The 21,674-nt window shown below is 40.0% G+C and overlaps 2 protein-coding genes across 4 annotated transcripts; one reads left to right on the top strand and one right to left on the bottom strand.

The window, feature by feature from the left end:
- Positions 1–308: 308 nt before the first annotated feature.
- pla2g15 (phospholipase A2, group XV) lies at positions 309–8,479 on the top strand. Its single transcript, XM_079685544.1, has 4 exons — positions 309–357; positions 5,526–5,750; positions 6,083–6,195; positions 6,624–8,479. The coding sequence occupies exons 1-4, from the start codon at positions 324–326 to the stop codon at positions 7,023–7,025; spliced, it is 774 nt and encodes a 257-aa protein (XP_079541670.1). The 5' UTR covers positions 309–323; the 3' UTR covers positions 7,026–8,479.
- Positions 8,480–8,915: 436 nt separating this feature from the next.
- usb1 (U6 snRNA biogenesis 1) lies at positions 8,916–21,407 on the bottom strand. 3 transcript variants are annotated; one of them, XM_079685547.1, is made up of 8 exons: positions 21,266–21,385; positions 21,019–21,165; positions 15,622–15,761; positions 15,351–15,534; positions 13,716–13,769; positions 13,248–13,353; positions 12,912–12,995; positions 8,916–9,647 (listed from the first exon to the last, which is right to left on the bottom strand). In XM_079685547.1, exons 3-8 carry the CDS (start codon positions 15,731–15,733, stop codon positions 9,540–9,542), a joined length of 648 nt encoding a protein of 215 aa, XP_079541673.1. In that variant the 5' UTR covers positions 15,734–15,761; positions 21,019–21,165; positions 21,266–21,385; the 3' UTR covers positions 8,916–9,539. The 3 variants fall into 3 exon arrangements, with proteins under 3 accessions (XP_079541673.1, XP_079541671.1, XP_079541672.1); XM_079685545.1 differs by having other exon boundaries at positions 21,019–21,400; XM_079685546.1 differs by lacking the exons at positions 8,916–9,647; positions 12,912–12,995; positions 13,248–13,353; positions 13,716–13,769 and adding an exon at positions 13,784–14,233 and having other exon boundaries at positions 21,019–21,407.
- Positions 21,408–21,674: the final 267 nt, after the last annotated feature.

The following is a 21,674-nucleotide window of genomic DNA, read 5'->3' on the forward strand; positions in this document are numbered from 1 at the left end:
TTTACTTTTACAATAAATTGCTGTCTGACTGAATAGTTCGCTTTTTAGATTAAAAGAAAATAAAGAAGTCGGAGCGAGTTTAGTTGCTTCGCTTCTACATAAAACAGCTCCGCTCCGGCCTTCCCGCGCTATGCGCGCGACCTGCAAGTGTTTTATTTTGTGTGACCTGGGCATTCTAATGAGAGAATGACAGTATGCCAGGCGGTTGCTGTTTTAACGAGAGTTGGCTATCCGAAAAGAAATACAAGCTGTGGCTAAAACGAGGATCAACTCAACGATTCGCCTTCTGCACAGTTTGCCACAAAGAATTTCAATTATTCGCGATGGGAAAGTCTGCGCTGACGAGCCATATGAAAGGTAAGCCATAGTAGAGCATTTTGGATTAGGCTAACGTTGCATGTTACGTTTGTTTAAGCTAGTAACGTTAGCGAACTCGATGTGGGATAATTGCTTATGCAGGTGACAATAATAAAAAGGAGCATACCTATGTCAGTATGTGCGACAGTCGCCATCCTGTGGTTTTCAGAGGATGAAGCACATAAAAGCAATGTATTTCTACTGGTAGTATTTTTCGTGCCTAAACTTGCTCCATCAAAATCAGTCACATTGACCCGAAGACACATTTTGAGTTATACAATGTTGGAAAGAGGATATTTCTAGCTTTCTAACGGAGGAAACATATTTTCGTTGGTATTACTGGTCTGGGGAAGCTCGCGAGTGTGTGTTTGTGTATTTTTGCGTTTGTGTGTATTGTGTTAGTTTCCCGGGGAAGACACTCACGAGAAACACCGGCTATTGTTATGCCTGCTTTGACGTAAAGTTACTCCGTTCTCCGCTTGTAATTATGCCGTTACAAGCTTCAAAGTTGTATTTATCATCTGAATTTGCCGAAACAAGTTTAATATTCTGAAAGCCAAGACTTTGTTTATTTGAAATCAGATGAAAACAAACTAACGGACCCTGCCGTGTTATCTATGATTACTATACATACATCATAATGTCAGCGGGAGGGAGGGGGGAGCATCGCTACGTAAAAGCATTAGTGCGAGGGAGAGCTGTCATCTTTCCTATACAAGCTTCAAACATGTATTTATCGGGAGATTTTGGCAATAAAAGTTTTATATTCTGAAAAAAAATCCCTGGAAACCTCCAAAACCCTTACACAGAAAGAGGATCTCTGCACATGCTTTTTTTTATATCAGCTTTGTGTTTCAATGGTTTTGTCCTAACCTTGGAGAGCCGTATGTTTACTGCCACCCTAAAAGGACCTCAAAAATGTTAAAAATGTTAATAAAGAATTTATTGAAAAGTTAGTTGGCTGATTGTTTTATATTGGCTCAGCCAGGTTATATGGGATGCCCAGTCTACTATACAGGACTGTCTCAGAAAATTAGAATATTGTGATAAAGTTCTTTATTTTCTGTAATGCAATTAAAAAAACAAAAATGTCATACATTCTGGATTCATTACAAATCAACTGAAATATTGCAAGCCTTTTATTATTTTAATATTGCTGATTATGGCATACAGCTTAAGAAAACTCAAATATCCTATCTCTAAATATTAGAATATCATGAAAAAGTATACTAGTAGGGTGTTCAACGAATCACTTGAATCGTCTAATTAACTCGAAACACCTGCAAGGGTTTCCTGAGCCTTGAAAAACACTCAGCTTGGTTCAGAAAACTAAATCACAAGTATGGGGAAGACTGCTGATCTGACTGCTGTCCAGAGGACCGTCATTGACACCCTCCATCAGGAGGGTAAGACACAAAAAGAAATTTCTCAAAGAGCAAGCTGTTCACAGAGTGCAGTTTCAAAGCACATCCACAAAAAGTCTGTTGGAAGGGGGAAATGTGGCAGGAAACGCTGCACAACCAAGAGAGATGACCGCAGCCTTAACAGCATTGTGAAGAAGAGTCGCTTCCAGAATTTGGGGGAGCTTCAAAGACAGTGGACTGAAGCTGGAGTCCAGGTATCAAAAGTCACTGTTCACAGACGTGTCCGGGAAATGGGCTACAATAGCCGTATTCCCATGGTCAAGCCACTTCTGAACTCAAGACAACGGAAGAGGCGTCTGACTTGGGCTAAGGAAAAGAAGCACTGGACAGTTGCACAGTGGTCCAAAGTCCTCTTTTCCGACGAAAGCAAGTTTTGTATTTCATTTGGAAGTCAAGGCGCCAGAGTCCGGAGAAAGGCTGGAGAGGAGCAAAATCCAAGTTGCTTGAAATCCAGTGTGAAGTTCCCACAGTCAGCGATGGTTTGGGGAGCCATGTCAGCTGCTGGTGTTGGTCCACTGTGTTTCATCAAGCCCAGAGTAAATGCAGCTGTGTACCAAGAGATTTTAGAGCACTACATGCTTCCGTCTGCTGAAAAGCTCTATGGAGATGAGGAATTCATTTTCCAGCATGATCTGGCACCTGCCCACAGTGCCAAAACCACCAGTAACTGGTGTACTGACCATGGCATTACTGTCCTCGATTGGCCTGCAAATTCCCCTGACCTGAACCCCATAGAGAATATGTGGGGTATTGTGAAGAAGAAGCTGAAAGACACCAGACCCAACAATGCTAATGAGCTAAAGGCCGCTATTGAAGCATCCTGGGCATCCATAACACCTCAGCAATGCCACAGGCTGATTGCCTCCATGCCACGCCGCATTGATGCAGTAATCCGTGCAAAAGGATTCCCAACCAAGTACTGAGTGCATTAATGGACATTTTCAAATGTTTGATTGTGTTTTGCTGTTATAAATCTTTTTTTTTTACTTGGTCTGAGGAACTATTCTAATTTTTTGAGATAGGATTTTTGAGTTTTCTTAAGCTGTATGCCATAATCAGCAATATTAAAATAATAAAAGGCTTGCAATATTTCAGTTGATTTGTAATGAATCCAGAATGTATGACATTTTTGTTTTTTTAATTGCATTACAGAAAATAAAGAACTTTATCACAATATTCTAATTTTCTGAGACAGTCCTGTATATGATATGGGTCAATCATTTTACAATATTAAACTTTGTTTTCTTATCTTTAATTTTTCATCCTTATGTAGAATGCTATTACGAAACACACATTTGGTTGTTTATAGCATAAAGAACATCTAATTTAATGTGAGGTAGGGAAATAATCATTTGAGTATAAGTATGTGCATATAAATATGTAATTTACAACAGCTGTACGCTGCTTGAAAAGCTTGAAAATGCACCTTGAAAATGCTTGAAAAGTGCTTGAATTTGACTTTGGAAAAGGTGTAAGAACCCTGTAGTAGGAGACCAAACAAAAACAACTGTTCCAGCCGGAAGGTTTCTAATTTCTCTAATTCCCCTCCTCGACTCCTATCCTTGTGTCTTGCGGTATAATGAGACAATAACAGGCTACAGATGCGGACATATATACACACACATATTTATTTATATAAATATACAATTTCAGAATCATACAAGTATGAGAGCACTCTCATAATAACGTAACACTATCAGACTGGATATAGCCCCCTCTCTGGTCGCTACAATGAGGAATTGAAATTACGGGCGATCAAACCAACTGAAACCCGTCTGTGCACGCTCGCACACACACAGCCACTAAAGCATATAAAATATCAGGCTACAGCCGTTGTGTATTTTATTATGTGAAGCACTAAATGGTTTTAGAAAAATATCTACTCTTTGTTTGTAGATATCTACTAAACTAAACCAATAGCATACCAATTGTAACAGGACTGGGCAGATAAAGAGGTAGTGCAGTGTTCAAATTAGTGATGGCAGTTTGACACTGAAGCTTCGAACGGAGCTTCAACCCTGGACTTCCTATTCCATAGAAGCAGTGCTTCGAAGCTTGCTTCAAATCACGTGACATGTGACGTCCGAAGCAGCAACTGCTTCAAATCACGTGACATGTGACGTCCGAACCAGCAACGGCTTCATTTCCTGAATGAATCAACACTGGTTCGCCGTCCAATCAGGTGATTCAATGCACTGCCTCGTCTCGATTCTGACAGGTGACAGGTTGAAACAGTTTCAAATTTGAGCGCTTCAACACTTTATAACCGCTCTAAACAATGTGCAATGTGTGGGTTGTTGTCGTAGTTTGCATTGTTGCTGTTGAGTTGTTGTTGGCATTGCATTTGAATTGGATCATTATAGAGCAAGCCTGGAAGAAAAATAGGTCGTTCTGGCTCGTGAAACACTTCGAAATGTGGAGAAGTTGTGAACAAAAAGAAAATTAGTTATATAAAAACACTTCGATGGTCTAAAGAATTGAGAGCCCAGTGGATAGAGCCGGCGGCCAAGATGCGGCGATATCCTCCGCGCAGCTGGTTCAAAGCTCGGAATAGTTAAACTTTTAATCATTGCTTTTCAACTTTAATACTTTAATAACTGATAAAAGGCCCTCTCCGCCCAAAAAAATGTCAAGCACTCTCTAGTCTCTTCTTAATAACCCAATACACAATATTATCAATCTTTAATTGCAAATAGAACATGATATTCAGTCTGTGTGTGTGTATCAAATATTTTTCAAGGCAAAGATACGTTAAACCCACTGCAGCCTTGCACTTCGCCAGGAGAGGTCGCTGTAACTGAAGCTTCAAGAAATGAACCTATTTCCGACACAATTGTCCAAGTGGTTCGACGCTTCATTCAAAGTTTCATTTTGCCATCACTAGTTCAAATCCAAAAAGAGGCCGCTAACCGACTTACCAGCTTTCCAAAACGTTTCCTTACACTGGGAGCCTCCATGTGCCACACACAACTGAGCAACTCTGTGTGCTTTGTCTCCCTTGAGGGAGTGATTAGCACCAGGTGTGAGGTCTCCACACCTGCTCCTGCTAATTGGAAGAGGGTGGAGCCACCTGTTGGGAATGTAGGTGCCTCCAACTACCCTGCCTCTCAGCCCCTTACACAATACAGAGAGTAATGCAAGCCTGTTATACTGAGTGATATATATTTTACACACTGCTCTGCTTTCTGCACGGACCTCACAGCTGTTCTCTCTGGAAACATTGCGACGTGATTAAAGCAGTTACTAAAATAATATCCAGGGGATGCATGCAGAGCTGTCATTGGCTGAGATAAGTCCGGCCGTGCGTCACGACTCTTTGAAACATCACTGTTGCCGGAAATACATCCGCGGAGGATCCGCGTTTATAGCTCCTCCAGAGAGCCTCCTCGATGCTCGATCCTCGAAGTGCATTTAGAGAAATGCGATGTCCTTCAACATGGCACGCTGAAATCCATTTCCGGGTCACTACCGGAGGACCGAGGAGGGGAAATTAGAGAAACCTTCATGGACTTTTTGTCCTTTTATTTTGAGAGGTGTTTAAAGCAGTGAAATCAGAATGGAATTTCCTCTATCGGGCCACATATTTGACCTGTCACACTCTTGTTGCAGCCCTTTATCTGCATACCAGGAAGTAATAAAACAAGTGTTGGAAGTGCTCCAACCTAAAGATGAAAATACCGGGACTTCCACAGCTAGTGGGGGAACTTTGTTTACTAATCTACTTTGTTGTGTGTCCTTTCTCAGATGAAAATAAGGAGTATTTCCTGGCGCTGCAGAAGATGATTGAAGAGATGGCGGAGAAGGCAGGAGGGCCCGTGGTGCTCATCGCTCACAGCATGGGCAACATGTACACCCTGTACTTCCTTAACCAGCAGCCACAGGCCTGGAAGGACCGATACATCAAAGCATTCATCTCTCTGGGATCACCGTGGGCCGGGGTGGCCAAGACCCTCCGGGTGCTCATCTCTGGTAAGAGATAGAACTGCTTTGTGGAAACTGTTTTGCTTACCTGGGTTCTTATCTAATCTGACACCTTATGTTATGCGATCATTACTGGACAGTAAAGACCCTCAAACGTTTACATATTTCTCATTGGAAGTTCATGAGTGCTCTTTCAAATGATTAGGAAACAGCCGTTGTTCCTCTATAAGTTTACTTTATAGTCGGACCCTGTTGCTTAAAGGAGAGTTACATCAGCTCCTGTGTGTTGTTAAATGTTTTTTAGGAAGCCACACAGTAAAACTCTCCTTTATGGTCAGTTTCACTTCTCTGTCACTGGTTTCTTTTCTCTGTTCCTGCAGGTGATAATAACCGCATCCCGGTGATCAGCCCGCTGAAGATTCGCTCCCAACAACGTTCTGCTGTCTCCACCTCCTGGCTGCTGCCCTACGCCCACTCCTGGACCAAAGATCAGGTGGGGTTTTTGGCCACCTGTCTTGGCTTTCCGGTTTTTCAGTATAGCATTGGAAACTTCAAAGCTTTATTTATAATTAAAGCTCACAGAAGTTAGCAACTTACTGGTGAATATAGTGAAGCACTTAGCTATAAAGCCAGATAATTTATTTTCTATGTGAAAAATAAATCGTAATAAATCATATTAATGGGGTATAAAAAAAAACAAATATATATAATATTTAGAGTAAGATTAAGCTGATTCCAAGACAGTGATATATAAAGGGGTCTTAGATATGTCCTCTTAATGTAATCCAAGTGCTTCCCCTTTATCAATTCATAGTAAAACACAAGGGCAAAATCATAGAGAGGTAATTCTATAAATATACATACATATAAAATCTGAGCAACAGCACTGAGCAACAGTTATGTTTCTCCATCCATCACCAGGTGTTGGTGCAGACCCCCACCACCAACTACACGGTGCTGGACTACCAGCGCCTCTACAAGGACATCGACTTTGAGGATGGCTGGATGATGCGGCAGGACACAGAGCCACTGGTGGCCGACCTCAGCCCCCCCGGGGTGGCCGTCCACTGCCTGTACGGCAGTGGCATCCCCACACAGGCCAGCTTCCAGTACACCGACAAGTTCCCCGACGTGGAGCCCACGGTGGTGATGAGCGACGGGGACGGGACGGTCAACCTGCAGAGCGCCACGCAGTGTGGCCGCTGGGTGGGGGGGCAGAAACAGCCCGTGATGTTGAAGGAGCTTGACGGGAACGAGCACGTGGACATGCTGCTGAACTTCACCACCGTGGCTTACATCAAGGACGTGCTGTTCTCCCCATAATGCTGGCAGGAAGTGACACGTCTCTCACTAATTTATTGTCAACAAATTACAAATAATTGTATTAGGTTAGTTTATATTAGGTTCAACTTAAAGGTGGAGTAGGTCATTTTGGAAAAACCAGCTCGAGTGCGCTAGAATTTGAAAATACACAGCCGGGCCAGTTTCTCAAACTTACCTACCCCACCTTAAATATTATTGCTTTTAAATAACCTAATACAATTATGTGTCATTTGTTGATAATACATTTAATTAGGGTCAACGTCTCAGTTATGTCAGTGTAGCTTTAATTATACAATGTATGTTAATGTCAGGTTGTTTACTTTTGAGTAATCCTAAATACAATGTCTTTTATATTGTTATAAGCTTTTAAACCCAAGATTTTACCTACTAAATCTACAATAGGACGTGTATGTACAAGTCGACCAGGGATATACTGTATGTGCCACTTTCTTAGGTTATTAATCAAAGTCAGATGATTTATTCATGTTGTGAAAGAGATTTCTGACTCTTAATGTATTTTAAGGCTCAACAGTAAAGCATATACAGCTTTTCTATGGTTCTAAGTCACGTTTCAGTGAGAGGCTATTTGTTGGAGTCAGTGTGTTACAATTTGTGCATATTTTAACCTGCTTTATTAAGCTCTTTCTCTTACATTACGTTTCGGTGCTTTTAGTAGACGTTTGCTGATTAAATGAGTCGTGTGCTGAAGGACTGGATCCACATCTGGGATATGGAAGTTGGTTTCAGTCTGGTTGAAGCCACTCAAAGGTCAAATAGCATGGTTAAACAGTTTTTCACTTTAAAGTCCACTTACTGGCTTTTCTATGAGCCTTCAATCGCATCTCAGTCTTAATTAAAAACCAGCTACTTTTATTGAGTATTTAAAAATGAATATATATTTTTTGTTGAAGATTTTTTGCTTTTTTTGCCTTTAATTAGACCGTACAGGCGAATATAATCAAAAAGAAGCGAGATCGGATCAAATCCTGGGCTATTGAGGATTTTTTAAAGAGTTTAAACAAATACATTAATTTCAAATTCTGCTCCTGATTTCTAAATGACCAAAAACAGAGGTAGGAAGAGGCTATTTGTTGGAGTCAGTGTGTTGCAATTTGTGCATGCTTTAACCTGCTTTATTAAGCTCCTTCTCTTAACTTTACATGTTCTGTACAGTATATTTTAAGTGGTTCTGTACATATGTTGTGCCTCCACGGACTGGATTTACACAGGCACAAATAAGGGACATATTCTGTTCATCATTTGTAATTTTTCTCTTTTAAAAGTTCCAGTGCAGAGTTTTGTCCTTGTGGACCAGCAGTCAGTCTCTCTGGCCCCAGTGATTGTTCTGTGCCATGCGGGGCCCTGAGGGCCACACCACTGATACTCTGCTATGAACTCTCATAAATGTGTCAAACTTTTGTTGCCTTCTATATAGTAAAACATTTCAAATATCAGCTTGACTTTTCTTTTAGTGCTCTAGGACACTAGTCGGATAGAATTGTCATTTTAGCTTTATTTAGTGACGACTTTTTCCCTTCATGTGTTCATGTCTGTTTGGGAACCACTATTGAGGTTTCAATACTGATAAGGTCCACAACTTCCCTTCATTGTGACTTTCCACCCTTTGAATGTGAGGCTTCTCACACATGCGTCATGATTCTCGGGCAAACATTTTTTTTAGTGACATTCACCTTTCTGGACCCTGATCTATGGAAGCCTGTTTGCACCACAAATTATGACTCGCCATCTAATTATTTCGGCTTACTATCTCATTATTACTTACTTTCTCATAATTATTACTTACTGGATACATTTTTTTCTTTTCTGTGGCGCAAACGGGCTTCCATACTTATCACATCTCGTAGCATTAGCATCCCATGTGCAAAGAAGTAGAAACCAGTAGCAACTTTATGTATATACATCTTTTTAAAACAATGCATATTCTTATGCCATAGAATGGTGCAGAGATGAGTCTCAAAACCCGTAAATGAGTACGGATTTTAGCACTTAAAGTTTCCTTGTCTCAAACTCAATGTTTCTTTGAACGTGTTTTTGGTGAGATGCCTGAAAAAGCTCTGTGGTTAACAAGCTGAGATTTTTACATTTTAATAATAATAATTACACTATTCCTGAATGTCCAAAACTTCATAAAAACAGCGGTTGCTAAAAAGAGACTAAAAAAAGACAACTGACTGTCATTATGCTGAACATAGGCCGCCTAGAGCTTAGCGACGGTGACGTGAACTCACGCGACGGTGATGTAACTCCTTTATAGCCTAACTATAGCTTTTTACTTCTGCAGATTTAATTTATGCTTGAAGTGGTGTAAATATGTGGAGCCTACAAAAAAACATCACTGCACCCCTCTAGGGAGCCTTGATTGTCGTTGTTTGGACCTGCCACATATCTGCCAGCAGTGTCAATACTAAGAGGGTTTAAGTGTTCCAGCTCTGTAGTGTGTCAGAAGAAAACAGCTGTCAATCTTAGGACTTCAAGGTTTTCATGTATCTACTTTCAGGGCTTCAGAGGGAAGCGGAAGGTTTTGTTTCCTGTTCTGAAGCGCAGCTCCTCGCAGTCCAACTGCAGCACGAATGGTCCTTCTTCATGGTTATCAACCAGACTCTAACAGGAAGAAAGGCAGACATTGATTAGCATTGACAGTTAGTGCAAGATATTTTGTAAAAATTCCTGTTAGTGAGTCAAAGTCAAGTGCTCTTTACCCAAAGTTAGTCCGTAGTGTTCAGCACAATTCACATGTAGACCATTGTATGATTTGTTGGTGTTATCCAAGGCATACATTACACCAGGGGGGGGGGGGGGGGCAGTCCATATATTACACATACTTACAAAAAGACTTACAATTGGCAAAACATAAGTTTACTATCATAAAATGTCAACCGCAAACGGAGTACTTCTTGTAAAATTATTTAAAGGTGGGGTAGGTAAGTTTGAGAAACCGGCTCGAGATACACTTTTTGTTATATTCCATGGAATGCTCTTAACATCCAGATAGCAATGAATATCTTAAATGCTTTGACAAAAAATCCATAAAAAATGTCATCTGTGGAAGCCGTAGTGCTGTAAAAAGCACGACCAATCGTTTGAGCCGGCCTGGCTAAAATAACTGGATGGCCTACCTGCCTGTCAGCCTTCCATCTGTGCACAAACTTATCTCGTGCTCTCATTGGTCATGTACGCGTTCGTTTGTGTTGGAGGAGGGGCTCTGTAAGGAAGTGGCAGATTTTTTTCCGGCTGTGTATTTTCAAATTCTAGCGCATTCGAGCTGGTTTCTCCAAAATTACCTACCCCACCTTTAAGAGAACATAAAAAAGGATCTGGTTTCTTCTTCCAACGTTTGAGAACTTTAAGTCCACATCAACCCTTATTATAAAACAAAACAATAAACATTTAAATAAATATGTACGTAAAATATTGCATAAAAGAGGATAGCATGGCTACTGTGTGCCAAAACTAAAGAGATGTCTCAATCAATATAGAAAAACCAAATCTACTTTACTAGTACTACTACTCTACTACTACTATAGATTGGAAATAACTCTGTAGGAATATAACAATACAGTAGCACATTCAATTAATATCATAAAACTGCCCAAAGGTACAATAAGGTCACTGTAAATGTATTCTGTACCGCAGACTCATAATGAGTTCCCATTAGAAATATTATAGTGATACAACAGCAGATTGAAGAGCCCCGTAGGGTCCATTTAATCACGTTTCTTTCCATCGTGACCCAACCCAAGAGGGTCTCTTTAGATTTGAAATCTTTGGCATGAAAATGATGCATTACTCAAGAATGATGCTTTTTAACAGCTTTATAATTATAACACATATACTTATTAGTGCTTGCTTTGTGAAAATCTATGTAATACAGACACCTGTTAAATGACCCCCTTATATGTTGGCATTTATATATTGGCAGCAGTGGCGGCTGGCCCATAGGGGCGCTAGGGGCGCCGCCCCACCTCTTCCCACATACAAAAAAAAATATTAAATTAAAAATTTTTTTTTTTAAATATATATATTTCAAAAATATATATACTTTATATATTTTATTTTTAATGAACAAGGTAAATATCATACAATTGGTATCAGTAAAATGTATAATCTACAATAAAATCTTGTTTAAAATGGTGTTACGATGTCTAAAGTTACTGATAAGTCACATGTTTCCTGCCTGGCCTTGCCCTTGGCATTAGTTTATCATTACGGGGCGCTGCCCCCGAGCCAAACAGCAGCAACCAGCACGTTGCAAAAGTCTCAATAGTAAACTGTGCCACCGAAACATAATTTCAGCCAATCAGCGCCGTCAAATATTTTGGTCACGAGAGCGCTCACGTTGGCCCCCACGTTGCTTACGCGCGTTGACGTGAGTTGTTTTTTTAGACTCGTGAGGAACTGGGGTAGTATCTATAGTAACGCAGTGTAGGCGGAGCCGTGACGTCATCTTCAGTGAGCTCCCCAGAAAAATAACACAGCCGTTAGCTCTTCATATCTGTTCAGAAACTAGACAAAAGTTAAAAAAGTACAAACCACATAATGTCTGTGTCATGGCGAATACAGTCGCTGGTTTATTTATGTCTGTATAGGCCGTTGTTGTGAGTGTGGACGGTCAGAGCATTTACAACGTTAGCTTAGCCAAATCTCCATTAGAAAACACGCATTTTAAAAGGTTTTTCGCCTGCCGTCTGTCTGCAGACTTGTCAAAGCCTTAATTCATGGTTTTTACTATCCGGTATCAGTATGTTGTTACTTCGGCATCATTTTGAAACGTGTATTACAATTAAATCACGGTCAAATATGTTCATCTTGTTGTAGTTGTAGCCCCCTTGACAGCGATTCTCTCTAGTTTAGACTGCGGTCAAGCCAGCCCTCACGTGATACTGCGGTGCGCGAATATCCTATGCATTACGGTAGAGTAAAAAAAGATCCTCCCTCTGTGTTTAGATGAGAATAAAATGTAGTCACTCAGAAAAAATCAGGACATTCTGATGTACAGTTTCAAAATAAAAAGACCTTTGGGGACAGAGATGATAGCTCATATATGAGACTTCAAAGGTCTTTTTATTTTGAAACTGTACATCAGAATGTCCTGATCTTTTCTTAGTGACGACATGGGGTGTCCTGCTATCACCCTGGAGTGAGATGGATCTATGATACTGGATAGTCTTTGTTTTATTCTCATCCAAAAACAGGGATGATAGCTCATATATGATACTTCAAAGATCTTTTATTTTGAAACTCTATATCAGAATGTCCTGATTTTTTCTGAGTGACTAGATGAGGTGTCCTGCTATCAACCTGGAGTGAGATGGATCTATGATACTGGACAGTTTTTGTTTTATTCTCATCTAAAAACAGGGATGATAGCTCATACAATAGAGATTTCAAAGGTCTTTTATTTTGAAACTCTACATCAGAATGTCCTGATTTTTTTTTTTGAGTGACTAGATGGGATGTCCTGCTATCACCCTGAAGTGAAATGAGTCTTTGATACTGGACATTTTTTGTTTTATTCTCATCTAAACACAGAGGGATGATTTTTTTTTTTTACTCTACCGTAATGCATAGGATATTCGCGCACCGCAATATCACGTGAGGGCTGGCTTGACTAGGTTTTCCCGAGTGGAGGCTGGCTTGACCGCAGTTAGTTTAGCATACTCAGCCTGGTTGTTCCTGGCCCTACAACCACGATTTTATGGGGACATTACATCACCAGAAGTCCCAATTTAAGGGGTCATTTCTCTCATTTCTTTTTTACTCACTATATCAACAGCCCCACCAAAAACATTTTCCACCAGATGCCACTGATTGGCAGAATATTGGAATAATTTAAGATGTAAGAAACACAGAGTGGGGTCAGTGTACCTGCATCCCCTGAATGCACCCCTCCTTCATCTGTCCCGTCTGGTCTCCAGCACACCAGGCCAGACTCACATGGAAAGAAGGATCCTTCAAAACAGACCAGGGTGGATGTTAGGTTTACAATAATTTATTGAATAGTAATTATTTTTTACAATAAGTCATTTGGGACAAACTGGGTGTTTTAATGCAAAAAACACACCTGTCCTATTAGCTCAATATCTAAATGTAATTTAATAGTACCTAAACGACAGAAAAATACTAATTCAAACTTAAAGAGTGACACACAAACTGGTCTTGCTATATATTTCAAAGGATAAAATGTGTCTCTCAGACAGTGACCTTATAGAAGGTGTCCAGGCGAAACTCTGTCATGGTTTTGTCCACTTCATGGACCAGGTCCATTAACTGAACATGCCCAGCGCACACCTCCATCCCCAGAAACGTCCTGCGGGGGACAACACACAGAGAGATAAGATATTTCTCACAGACACATTCAAAATTAAAATGTATACTTGACAGATAAGTCAATAACTTTTTTGCAACAGTTAAAACTGAATGTGTAATGTTAAATGTTGCTATATTATCGAAACTGTGATCTGAGACTAAGTATTCTTGGGGATTTTTATTATTTTGTTGGTTTAGAAATTATGTTTTATTTGTTTGGTGTTGCATTATCATCAATTTTCAGTTAATGCTTTCATACAATTGTGATATTTTATTATAATTATCGTAATATGTTTTAATTGTTATATTTTCATGGTTTTAAAGGCTGCATTACAGATACGATTAATTGAGCAGCCCTAGTACCTGGTCCTCTCAGCGTTACAGTAGACCCTCAGTCTCCCTGCTGTGCACAGAAAGCTGGAAACAAGAAACACAGCATGGACACATTTCCACCAGAGTCAGATTCTGATGCAACTTGACTATCTTTTATTAACGATGTTCTCTATTCCACTTACTCAAGTGCAAGTTATACTGCTGCTGCATACTGTATGCCGTTTTCCTCACCTTACCTGCAGAGATCCAATATGTATAGTATTTCATTGATTACCTATGCCTGCACTCTCATCATTATTCTTGTCGTACTGTATGCTAAGTACTTCTCTCACACATGCATTTTCACAAAAACATTTTTTATTCAACTTCAGACTGGTAGTAAAACTGTTAAAGCGTAACACTTTTTTAAAAAACAAGGTTTTAGTAGAAATGCATCTGTTTTGGGAAGTAGCGAGCATAGAACTGAGTAAATGAGACTTGAATTATACCCAAATGGATAGTAGGGATGCCAAAAACTGACCATGAACAAATTCGAAAATCGGACAGCCCTGCGGGAGAGAGAAAAAAAACACGGACAAATGGAATTCCGTTTTCTTTTACTGGAACATGTACATGGTACAAAAGAGCTCTTCAGGTAGAACAGTACAGAGCAATAGCAACAAATAAACCACCATCATAGCTTCTATTAATAATAGCAGCATTGCAATACATTCAATAAATAGCCTACTTTATGTGTGTGCGTGCATCGCGCATCTTCAAATAAAGGCCATCTGTAGGCACTTCTTTGGCATGCTTCGCACTCAAATGCGAACGCATTGTTGATGTTGAGCTGTGAACTGCAGTCAGCATGTCGTTGTGTCCCTGGGCAAGACACTTCACCCGAATTGCTCCTGAGGGAATTGTCCACTGTATTGAGTATGTAAGTCGCTTTGGATAAAAGCGTCTAACAAGTGACATGTAATGTAATGTAATGGTAGACCAAAGTGTTTTCGAAGAGCTTGCATTTTACTTAATTTGCACTTGTCAGTTCGAAGTAGTTCCACGGGGAACTCTTCTTTGAACGTGCCGCTTTGTTCATCTTTAGTTGTGTTTTTCTCACTGTTCTGTATATCGCCAATAAATCAATCGCACGCGCTGCTGGCTTCCTCCAAGTTTACAGTAAAACAAACTGGTGGTGTGACCAATGGCCATTTACAATTATTAATTCTATTACTATTATTTGCATTAGTCTATATTTTGGTTGAAACTAAGCCAGGAAAAAAAAGAAAATTAATAATAAAAAAATATATAAATAAAATCGAATTTTAAAAATAATTTTCGATTAAGGAGACTGTAACGAATATTCGAAAAATCTCTGGCATCCCTAATGGGTAGATTGATATATATTTCTGCTTTTGTTAAATGCGGCCAACATTTTCTTGATTTCATCGAGACTTTTCTCAGTTTTTATATTCTACGTTAACAGTGGAGGCTTTATGGGTAATATTACTGAAAATGTAAGCATTTTTTGTCACAATTGAAATACTTGTCCTACAAATGGCTTCCTGTACATAGTGTTCCTGTACATACAGTACGTTCTGCAAACACACTGGTGTTAAGCAGAAAATAAATGAACAAATCAAATCAAATATGAGTGTCTTTCGTTGTATGGGTATTTGAGCTTACCTCTTGCAGTGCATCAGACCTGCCTTCAGGCTCTGGGTGAAGGGTAGGATCCAGTGGTGTCTGAGCACCACCGTCAGAGACAGGCTGAGGTGGAACTCCTCCTGCAGGGTCAAAACCGCTCCATGGGCACTGGCAAACGAGAGCAGATCCTGCAACAAATCCATGAACTCCTCCTCAGGATAGTCTGATGTGCAGAGGAGAGAGAGAGAAGGTGGGTTAAATCAATTAGAATGAAGTAATTACCAGCAGCAGTATGGTGTGTTGGTCTTACATGGTAAATAAACGTAACTGGCCCAGTTGCCTCTCTCATGTTTGAAGGAGCGGATGCGTCCACCATGAAGAGAGCTGTCTTCAGCCTCTGCATCCTCTTCATCTGGAAACATGGCCAACAGGCAGCCAGGGAGAGGAAGCCTAATGAAACACACACCAGTGAGACCATAGGTTCATCCTCAATGGTTTGGCCAGGAGAAGAAGTTGAATACATATTTTAAAATAAATTACCTACTTTTGGTCATATGTTACAAAATGTGTTTGCTGCCTCATCCTGTATATGTGGTGTATGTGTCTCTGTCTTGTGGTGTTGGAATGTAACTAGGTAAAATGTCTCAATATTTGTAAATTATGCCACTTTCAAATTTAATTCTACATTTTCTAGGCAAGTTTTTTTATTTATTACTTTTATATTACAGCTGTTACTTTGCAGATTAGGATGACTAATACAAAATATAAATCAATGTATAAACTATGTTATATTGTTGAGCCACCTAGAACTATATACTTAAGCAATAGCTCACGACAGGCCGTGGTATATGCTCATTATATCCCAGCTAAGGGGCGTGGTTCGGCGTGGTTATGACTTTTCCAGTTGTTCTACCTGCTCTTCACGTAGCTCTGCATGTCATCGTTTAGGTGCTTTTTTTTCTGGAGATAGGCACTGCTCAATCCACTCCTCCATAGTAAGACCCCCCCGAGGTCGAAGTTAATCTTAAATGTTTCCATTTTATGCTTTGTAAGTTTGTTTTGTAACGGAAGAAATTTAAATATATTTATAAAACTGACAAGTCAAATCAAGCAATCTGATTGGTCGATAGCGTTTTTGCGGACATCTTTGATTACAAATTTGAAAATATCGTTGCTTGCTTTAAAAGTAGCACAATTCATTATGTCAAACCTTTGAGAGTATCTAGATACCCCTGCCCTAATGCCAAAGGAATTGCACACTGAATATGTTTTGCCGTCTGATGTGTATGTCTGGGCCGCTGCGTAAAAAGGAGGCTTTCTGCCCCGTTACGTCTCCGCTGCTTTCTTGTTCCAGTTTGACAGCCCAACGGTATACTGTTTTTCTCAGGCGCGGAGGGATACTGACTTGTTGTGAAAAGTAACTTACAATTCTACCCGTGGTATACGCTCAGTATATCACGGCTAAGAACCAAATCAAGCAATCTGATACTACTGGAACAAGAAAGCAGTGGAGAAGTAACGGGGCAGAAACCCTCCGTTTTACGCAGCGGTCCAGACATACATCAAAGGGCAAAACATATTCAGTGTGCAGTTCCTTTGGCAAGGATATCTAGACACTTTCTAAGGTTTGACATAATTAATTGTGCTACTTTTAAAGCAAGCAACGATGTTTTCAAATCTGTAATCAAAGAGGTCCGCAAAAACACTATCGACCAATCAGATTGCTTGATTTGACTTGTCAGTTTTATAAATATATTTAATTTTCTTCCGTTACGAAACAAAGCATAAGATGGAAACATTTAAGATTAACTTCGACCTCCGGGGGGGTCTTACTATGGAGGAGTGGATTTAGCAGTGCCTATCTCCAGAAAAAAAAGAGCACCTAAACGACGGCATGCAGAGCTACGTGAAGAGCAGGTAGACCAACTGGAAAAGTACCACTATTCAAAAGCTTTCTGATGCGGGTCTTGAAACAAAGCAGATAAATGATGACCGTTAGTGGCCACAGGTGCGAAAGACCTCTCCAGAGCTACTGGAAGCCGAATCTCGGGGACCGGAGAAAGTGGAGCAATATTCTCGCCACGCCAAGCAACAGCCTAGAACAACCTCAACCTATACAAGTGACCACGTAAGCCATGCTACTGTACTGATGCTGGACAGTTTTTCAGTGGGTGCACAATAAACGGCAACACACATTAATGTAAATAAACAGCCAAATAATAGATCAACGCTCTCTGTCTAATATGTTCGCCAGCTGTTAGTGTTGTTGCATAGCAACCACGTCGCACTATGTTTTGTGCAGAAGGCAACGGAAGGACTATTTTATTTTGAACATCATTATTTACTAATACAAACTATTTAAATTAGAGTGTGTATTTTTCTTTCATATTGCCACACTTGGTAACCGTTTTATAAAAGCAATAGCTCACTTCAGGCCGTGGTATATGCTCATTATATCACAGCTAAGGGGCGTGGTTCGACCCTCCGCTTCGCGTCGGGACGAACCACGCCCCTTAGCTGTGATATAATGGAGAGACAGCAAGCGCATTCCGTGGCATCTGCGGGCAGTGGCAAGTACTTCCGGCATCTGCCACGGAGGCCGCTACTCCGTGGTATCTGTGGCAAGTATATGCCACAGATGTGGTATCTGTGGCAAGTATATGCCACAGATGCCACAACTTGCCGTGGCAAGTATATGCCACAACCATGCCACAACTTGCCGTGGCAAGTATATGCCACAACTTGCCGTGGCAAGTAAATGCCACAAGTTAAGAATTAAGAGAAGGTTTACGGTAGCTGCCACTCGCCTTCCGTGGCAAATGCTGATATTTAAACCCGTATTTATCGCGTAAAATGTCGCTGTTTTGGCATGACTTTATCGGACTGATCTGTACACAAGACTGATGATCTGTTACTGATGGTCCGATCTCTATTTTTCAAAAAGATTAAAGATGATATGTTCTATAGATTTTACTTGGAGAACGTGGTTTGTTAAAATAAATAAACGTGCTATTTTTATGATAATACTCAAGATATATTATTAGCAAGTTGACATAAAGATCTAACATTGTTGACCAGAGGTGGGAAATAGGCTAATTTGTATACTCAAGTACTGTACTTGTGATTTAGAAATAGCCTACTTGTACTTTAGTTGAGTATGTAAATGGTTTGTTACGTAGTAGGCTACTTACCCCACTACAATTCAGAGGTAAATTGTGTAATTGTAGCCTACTCCCCTACATTTATTTAATACGCTACCTTTAGTTACTTACTACAGATTCTGATTAATGATGATACATATAATCAAGTCTTAAATCAGACTTTATAGTTACTCCTGGAGTAAATTCACAAGATACCCTACTACAGTATACAAAGTCATTCAAACTAGCTGCACCTTTACCAGCTTTGAGAACACTTTCATGATCAATCATTATAATGAAAACATGTAATATGCACTTTAAGTATATTGTTATGCTAATCATTTTGCGCTTTTACTTGAGTAACATTTTAATGCATGACTTTTACTTGTAACAGAGTATTCCAACATTTAGGTTGGCTACTTCTACTTTTACTTCACACTAGAACTGCCAGGGGTCGCTGTATAGCCTACCTAAAACCACCAACGTGTCAAATGAACGAATGCATTGATTTTCAAGGTACAATCTTATTTTATTTATCATACTAGAACACAATGAGTGTTGCCACTACTCGCCGTGGTATGTGCCTTGGCATTTGTGGCATCTCCCACAGAGGCCTCTACTCTGTGGCATCTGTGGCAAGTATATGCCACAGATGCCACAACTTGCAGTGGCAAGTATATGCCACAACTTGCCGTGGCAAGTAAATGCCACAGATGCCACAACTTGCCGTGGCAAGTATATGCCACAACTTGCCGTGGCAAGTATATGCCACAACTTGCCGTGGCATTTGCGCATGCTGAACGGGAGTTGCCACAAGATGCCAGAGTTAAGAGAAGTTTTACGGTAGCTGCCACTCGCCTTCCGTGGCAAATGCTGATATTTAAACTCGGATTTATCGTTTAAAATGTCACTGTTTAGGCATGACTTTATCGGACTGATCTGTACACAGGACTGATGTGTGATCTCTATTTTTCAAAAAGATAATAAATTATCATTTATATTCAATTTTACTTGGAATTGCCTACGTGGTTTGCTAAAATAAACAAACGTGCTATATCTATGATAGTAGGCTAAACATAGGCCTATATTGTAATAAAAAAAGAAATATTGGCAAGTGAGCGTTGCAACGCAAGCCCTCTTTATTATCTTTATGTCAACTTACTAATAATATATCTTGAGTATTATCATAAAAATAGCACGTTTATTTATTTTAACAAACCACGTTCTCCAAGTAAAATCTATAGAACATATAATGTTTAATCTTTTTGAAAAATAGAGATCGGACCATCAGTAACAGATCATCGGTCTTGTGTACAGATCAGTCCGATAAAGTCATGTCAAAACAGCGACATTTTACGCGATAAATACGGGTTTAAATATCAGCATTTGCCACGGAAGGCGAGTGGCAGCTACCATAAACCTTCTCTTAACTTGTGGCATTTACTTGCCACGGCAAGTTGTGGCATATACTTCCCACGGCAAGTAGCGGCCTCTGTGGCAGATGCCGGATATACTTGCCACTGCCTGCAGATGCCACGAAATGAGCCAGGCCCTACTGATATAATGAGCATATACCACGGCCTGTCGTGAGCTATTGCTTAATTATAAAATGGACAAGTCAAATCAAGCAATCTGATTGGAAACAAAACAAACTTACAAAGCAGTGCCTATCTCCAGAAAGAAAGAAAAAAGCACCTAAACGATGACGTGCAGAGCTTTGTGAAGAGCAGGTAGACCAACTGGAAAAGTACCACCATTCAAAAGCTTTCTGATGCGGGTCTTGAAACAAAGCAGAGAAATTATGACCGTTAGTGGCCACAGGTGCGAAAGCTCTCTCCAGAGCTACTGGAAGCCCAATCTCGGGAACCGGAGAAAGTGGAGCAATATTTCGCCACGCCAAGCAACAGCTTAGAAGAACCTCGACCTATACAAGTAACCACGTAAGTCATTCTACTGCTGCTGGACAGTTTTTCAGTGGCTGCACAATAAACGGCAACATAGAAAAATGAATGTAAATAAATAGCCACATAATGGATCAACGCTCTCTGTCTAATATGTTCGCTAGCTGTTAGTGTTGTTGCATAGCAACCACCACTAGGTTTCGTGCAGAAGGCAACGGAGGGACTATTTTATTTTGAACATCATTATTTACTAATAAAAACTATTTAAATTAGAGTGTGTATTTTTCTTTCATATTGCCACACTTGGTAACCGTTCTATAAAAGCAATAGCTCACTTCAGGCTGTGATATAATGAGCATATACCACGGCCTGTCGTGAGCTATTGCTTAAATATACTCAATTAAACTGCATCAATATTTATAATACAACAATTTATATAAAATAGATATGGTTCTGAAATGGGCGATACACTACATAATGAGTGCTATAACTTTTGCTACGTTAAGCATATGCTAATACTTTTGTGCTTTTACCTGAGTAGCATTTTGAATGAAAGACTTCCATTTGTACTAACTTTTTTACACTATAGCACTGCTAGTTTTACTCAAGTAAAATATATGATAAGTTATTTCACTTCTGCAGACCGACACATTGACAAACACACACCTTGATTTAGGAGCCTGTTGCTCAATTTTGTGTTTCTTCCTCGCTGGGCCACCGTTGTTACCATCCTCTTCCTCTTGACACTTTCTAGAAAAACTGTTGTTTTCATCAGTCGGTACTGCGTCCTCACTTTCCTCCTCCGAGCTGCTGCTGTAGCAAACCAACATCCTGTCATGTGTATTGTGTCCGAGCATAGCGAAACTTAAATACACATGTACATTTGCTGAGAGACAGATATTAATTCACATACATATTTCAAGTTAAAATGTAGGCCAGATAAGCACGTTGACTGGGCTACAAAACGTATTTTTAGCGGCAAATGACAACCAGTCGGCAAGTTGTCAACGCAGTCCTGCGCTTCCGGTGTAAATAAACTTTTGTAACACTAATTTTGTTCCCAGTGAAACGCAGCCCTGGATCAAATTAGTTCCCCTTTCAGAGGTTTGAAACGATATGCATAATGAAATCGAGAAATCTGTCAAAATGCATGTTAGTCCTCACAACATTTAAAAGAGGTGAACCGAAGAAGAAGAAAAATAAGAAATACCCTATTTTAAAGTGTTGTCTTATAAACATTCACTTTCATATTTCATTCTTTATTTGCGAATAAATGTGTTGAATGGGGAAACGTTTACGAAAACCAGGTTCCGTGTGCGTGT

Source organism: Notothenia rossii, assembly GCF_949606895.1.
Source record: "Notothenia rossii genome assembly, chromosome: 5".
NCBI classification, from domain to species: domain Eukaryota; kingdom Metazoa; phylum Chordata; class Actinopteri; order Perciformes; family Nototheniidae; genus Notothenia; species Notothenia rossii.